This window comes from Limulus polyphemus, unplaced genomic scaffold (assembly GCF_000517525.1).
Source record: "Limulus polyphemus unplaced genomic scaffold, Limulus_polyphemus-2.1.2 Scaffold506, whole genome shotgun sequence".
Classification (NCBI taxonomy): domain Eukaryota; kingdom Metazoa; phylum Arthropoda; class Merostomata; order Xiphosura; family Limulidae; genus Limulus; species Limulus polyphemus.
The window spans coordinates 469,979-475,153 of record NW_013666116.1 but is presented as its reverse complement, the minus strand read 5'-3'; the positions used below and the strand labels follow the sequence as shown (position 1 = coordinate 475,153).

At 36.1% G+C, this 5,175-nt stretch overlaps 1 protein-coding gene across 1 annotated transcript; it reads left to right on the top strand.

Moving 5' to 3' along the window:
- Positions 1-145: 145 nt before the first annotated feature.
- Positions 146-2,613, top strand: LOC111085608. The gene is made up of 2 exons (XM_022385009.1): positions 146-1,123; positions 2,414-2,613. Exons 1-2 carry the CDS (start codon positions 155-157, stop codon positions 2,510-2,512), a joined length of 1,068 nt encoding a protein of 355 aa, XP_022240717.1. The 5' UTR covers positions 146-154; the 3' UTR covers positions 2,513-2,613.
- The last annotated feature ends 2,562 nt before the right edge of the window (positions 2,614-5,175 follow it).

Here is a 5,175-nt window from a genome sequence, read left to right as displayed (position 1 = left end):
TTAACGATTATAATATTATATTGTACCGACTTTAAAAATAGTTTGATTACCAAATTAACGAATGTTTAATCATGTATGAATTAAAAGTACGACAGAGCATATTCAGTAGACCTTATAGTTTTTGTTATTTTTTTATTTACAGACAAATGGCGAAATGTATACCAAAACGTCAATGATTTCAATAAGATACGGACTGCAACGACACTTTCAAAACACACACGATATAGACATTGTAAAAGACAACAGTTTTGCTGCAGCTAACGAAATCTTCAAAGCTATACTGATTAAGCTGAAAGCTATTGGAAAAGGTATTGTAACACACAAAACGGCAATCCCAAATGAAGAAATGGACAAACTGTACACTTCGCCTGTCCTCTCGACATCTTCCCCAGTAACTCTGCAAAATAAAGTGTTCATAGATGTAATGCTGCACTTTTGTAGCCGTGGACGAGAAAACTTAAGAGACATGATGAAAACAGACTTTGTAATTAGCACAGATGAATATGGCGATCGTTTTGTCAAAATGCAAGAGAAAATATCAAAAAATCATAGAGAAACCTTACAAGAAGATGAGACCAGTAGAGGGGGTAGAATGTATGCAACAAACACATCACTTTGCCCCGTGGCAAGCATGGAGAAATATCTATCATCCCTTAATCCAGACTGTCCCAATTTTTGGCAGAGAGCAAAAGCAATTGTCAAAGAAGACGATAAAACCGATATATGGTTTGATAATGCTCCTCTCGGTAAAAACAAACTGGGAGATAAGATGAAATCATTGTCTGTTGAAGCTGGACTATCCAAGATTTATACCAATCACTGCCTCAGGGCAACGAGTGTGACTACACTAGATAGGCAAGGTTTTGAGGCCAGACATATAATTGGGATATCTGGACATAAGTCAGAGACTAGCCTTAAACACTATTGTCGGGTAGAAAGTGAGAAAAAAAGAGAAATGAGTCATGCTATTACAACATTCACATCAACAGAAATCGAATCTCAATATCCAGATGATGGGCCATTTAATTATTCCACAACGCCAGCAACGTCGCCGAATATAATTCAACCTTTAGAGCTGTCATCAGAAAACATAACAAATACTGTTAACACCAAAGACTCCGTGGTAAAAACTTATTATCACAAATGAACTTTTATTGTTGACCGAAGTATTAAAATGGCTTTAAGTTCTTAAAACATTATTATAAATCTGGTATAAATAGGACCTATTACTAAACTATAGGAATTTCCATGCGTTTATTGTAAAAGGTAAGCAGTTCTATGTGACAGCACTAATTAATCAAATTTTGATAAAACTGTAAACAGAAAGGGGGAGTTAGGATAAAACACATATGGACTAGTGATTTCATGACCTTATAACCAGTCAATATTTGTATAATGTAGACAGTGGCAAGTCAATTCATATTAATTTATTTGCGGAGAATAAAAAACAAACAAAACTTACCAGCTTTTGGTGTAATGTTACAGTTCCACGTAACACACATTGGCATTTTTACATTAGATACAGGTTAAACTTGAAAACTTCAGACTTAGCCACTTTATAACTTCCAGTGACTTCACGTGAAACTTGAGTTCCCTTGTTGAAAGAAGTAAAATATTTAACAAATGCTTAGAGACTAGTGAAATATCTATAGGAAATAAACAAATGCTAAAGTTAGTGAGTTGAATCAGTAATGAATTAAATAACATGGACCCAAGAAATTTAGTTATGTGTGGTATTAAGCTTCTTAATTTACAATATTAAGAAAGAAAAACCACAAGCGCATAGTTAATGTCATGCTAGCCGTGAAATGAGAAAGAAGTAGGAGTTGTTTTCTCGTTCTTTCTCGCGTCTTTTTTTGGGGTTCACCGACCGTTCTATACATAAGTATTAGTGAAATGCTGGAGAATATGGGTGCGATTAAATTGTTCAATCGTGTCACAAGGTAGCGCTTGTGATTTTAAGAATCTGGGTCCTGCCTCTTGTTTTGTAACTTTTTGGGAACTGTTGTCGCATTAGGTTTATATCGTTTGAATTAATCCTGTAATTTATAACTTTTGTTAACTGTCTGTTTCTATCTTCTTTTTTTTTTGTCTTGCGCGATGTTTTACCACATCATGTATCCGCTATTAAAGTTATTTTAATTGCTTTTCGACACGTGCAAGTCAAGCAATTTTGCAGCTGTGAATAAAATCCAAAAACAAGATTTGAAACGTTTCTCAAACTTTTCATGCGTTGCTATATCGTCTTAGTAATGATAAATGAATGACGGTTGATAGTATAAGGAAATATATTTAGGAATTACAACTATATTGGGTAATGTGTAAAGTGCTGTAGCTTCTCGTGTTCATTTTAAACACAATAATTCCATTATATATTTGTGTGTTCAGTATTTTTTATTTATTTTTTTGGCAGATGTTCTCTGAAAGACAACCAACGTCCTTCAACTTGAAGTTTACCAAGAAAACCATTTTACTGATTTTCGTAAGAACCAGGAGAAAAAACATAAAATAATTCGACAAATAAATCTTGGCCCAGCATTCGAGATCTGGAACGAAGAAAGAGAGGCAACAAATCTAACCCATCCACAATTTGCATGCATTCTCTTGAAATGTTGGCAAGTATATATTATTATTATTAATGTCCTGGCTTGGCCAGGTGGTTAGGGCGCTCGACTCGCAATCTGCGGGTCGCAGGTTCGAATCCCCGTCACACCAAACATGCTCGCCCTTTCAGCCCGTGAGGGTGTTATAATGTGACGGTCAATCCCACTATTCATTGGTAAAAGAGTAACCCAAGAGTTGGCGGTGGGTGGTGATAACTAGCTGCCTTCCCTCTAGTCTTATACTGCTAAATTAGGGATGGCTGTCGCATATTGCCCTCGTGTAGCTTTGCGTGAAATTTATTACATACCAAGTTAATTTTTAGTTATTCAACTAACTTAAACCTCCATTATGTGGAGGGGGTGGGGGTTCTGGCTTTATATATCAAAACACAATAAGATTATGCAAAGCCAAGTTTGTGCAGGACTTCGCTTTGCACACATCACCTCAATCCACTGCAATTAGAGCACAAAGGGCATGGCAGCCATTAGCCATTATCCCATTTGCCGACAAAAAATACAACTTTTTGTCTCATAATGTTATAGATTATCTGTCTTGCAATAAAACGGACAACAGGGAGAGCTTATGTGCATGCGAGAAACCGTTTTATTAGATGAAGACATTTAGTAACAATGCATTGGGGGAGCACAGCTATTTGCTGGTCAATTGTGTATACTCCAGATGAAGCAAGAGGGACTGGAAGATTCATAGGGTGGATATTTTCTACAGGCAGTATATTGTGTGCCAGTAGAAATGTCACTTTACCAGAGCAATAGTTTTAACAATTCTACTTCTAACTGAACTTCTGATCAATCAGAAGCCAGGTTACCAAACATTTTCAAACCTTACATTTTATAAAAAATATTAAATTATTGATCTTTCAGATAATCTTGTTTCTTCAAATAGCTAGAAGTTGTATGTGTTTAATCGATTTTTAGAAGTACCGTGTTATTTTCTTCATTTAGGAAGGTTATATTCTACTCAGTGACCTCAAAAGCTACCCCAAAGTATTCCAGATCCAAGGAGCTGGTCTACATGCTGTCAAAATAGAGCCAATAGATGAAGATCTTATTTTAGAAGAACCGTCTGACGTCCAGGCCATGTTAAATGCCATCAGTGGGCTAGTTATCGAACTTCAAGAGACCATTAGTGCCTCCAATCACCACCATCTCGCTGCCAGGCGTACCACAAATATAAGAGACATCTTTGCAACCATCCCAGAGCCCAACTTCCCTGCTGCACAGACTGTGTAGACATAACCTCTGGTAACCACCGCTTCTCAACCAAAGACGAGGGTTAAAAACTGAAGAAAACAATAATCCCTTCCATTGTCCCTTGGAAATTGTAATAAGACTTGCAATCATCAAAATGATCTGTGGGCATGCATCTGGCAGGACAATTACACGCTGAAGCCTAAAGACATTACCAGGATTAAAGTGCAAAAACACACCACAGAAATACTAGTCCAGTATTATACTACCAAGGGTATATTGAACAATCTTGAACAATAAACTGTAGCAGCCATGGATTATCCGACTATCCAGCAATATGTTGAGATATAACTTCCATAGAATATCTCTGGAACCTTTAGTTAATGTAAAAGCTTCTACCTTCTTCACTAGTTCCTCAGTTCATGAAGAACTGTTAACTTCATCTGCCAAATGAAAGCTACACTTGGAGTTTCTGACAATGGCACCGACTTTGGTTAAAGCCTATTACATACTTGAACAAATGATGGCTCTTAAACATCATTGTCAGGCTCAGGTAACAACCTGGGCCAGCAAGAAATAAATAAAAAAGTATTGTGGCAAAGATGACTCCTTACAGGCAGTCCAAGAGCTTCACTGGGTCCAAGTGGAACTGACTAAAACCAAGAAAGACATGGTAAAAGTGAAGGAGATCCTCCATTAGACCACACCTGCACACTTTTAAGTTACACCACCACTTTACTGTTGAATCTGTAACCTCATACTCTGGATGAGTGCATAAATGTATAGTAACTTTATTATTTCATTTTATTGTAAATTTTATTTTTCACATTTAAATCTTATTTTTGCTTGTTTTGTATTTTTGTATATAATGTTTATAGGTTCTGTTCATGTAATGAAACAAGAATTAAACCCAACTTTGGCAGCTATACACACTTATCTGTAAGCCAAATTAAAGAATAAATTCTTATAAATTTTTAATTGTGGTTATAATTCTTGTTTCATTCCTTTTTATAGCAGGATCCCTACTTCATTTTAAGATTCATAATGTTTTAACACGCTTATTTGTATACTTTTTAAGTTATACTTGTATAGTGTACATACTTTACCTTTAGATACTATTGTGTGTCTATCCATCGATATGTAGCGCCATCCGGTGGGTTGAAAATATATTTAAGTACGTGCATGATATGCATATATATATATGGATTTTTATCGGATTATCAAAAGCAGATACCCACAGACCAGTCAAGTAAGCTGGAGAAATCTTGTAGCAATAGTCCGAGCCATTTAGGCGCTAGCCCAGCTGACGTGCTCAGGTAGGTAGGTAGTAGACAAAAAAGTTGCTGTTTGATCATTTTTTTAA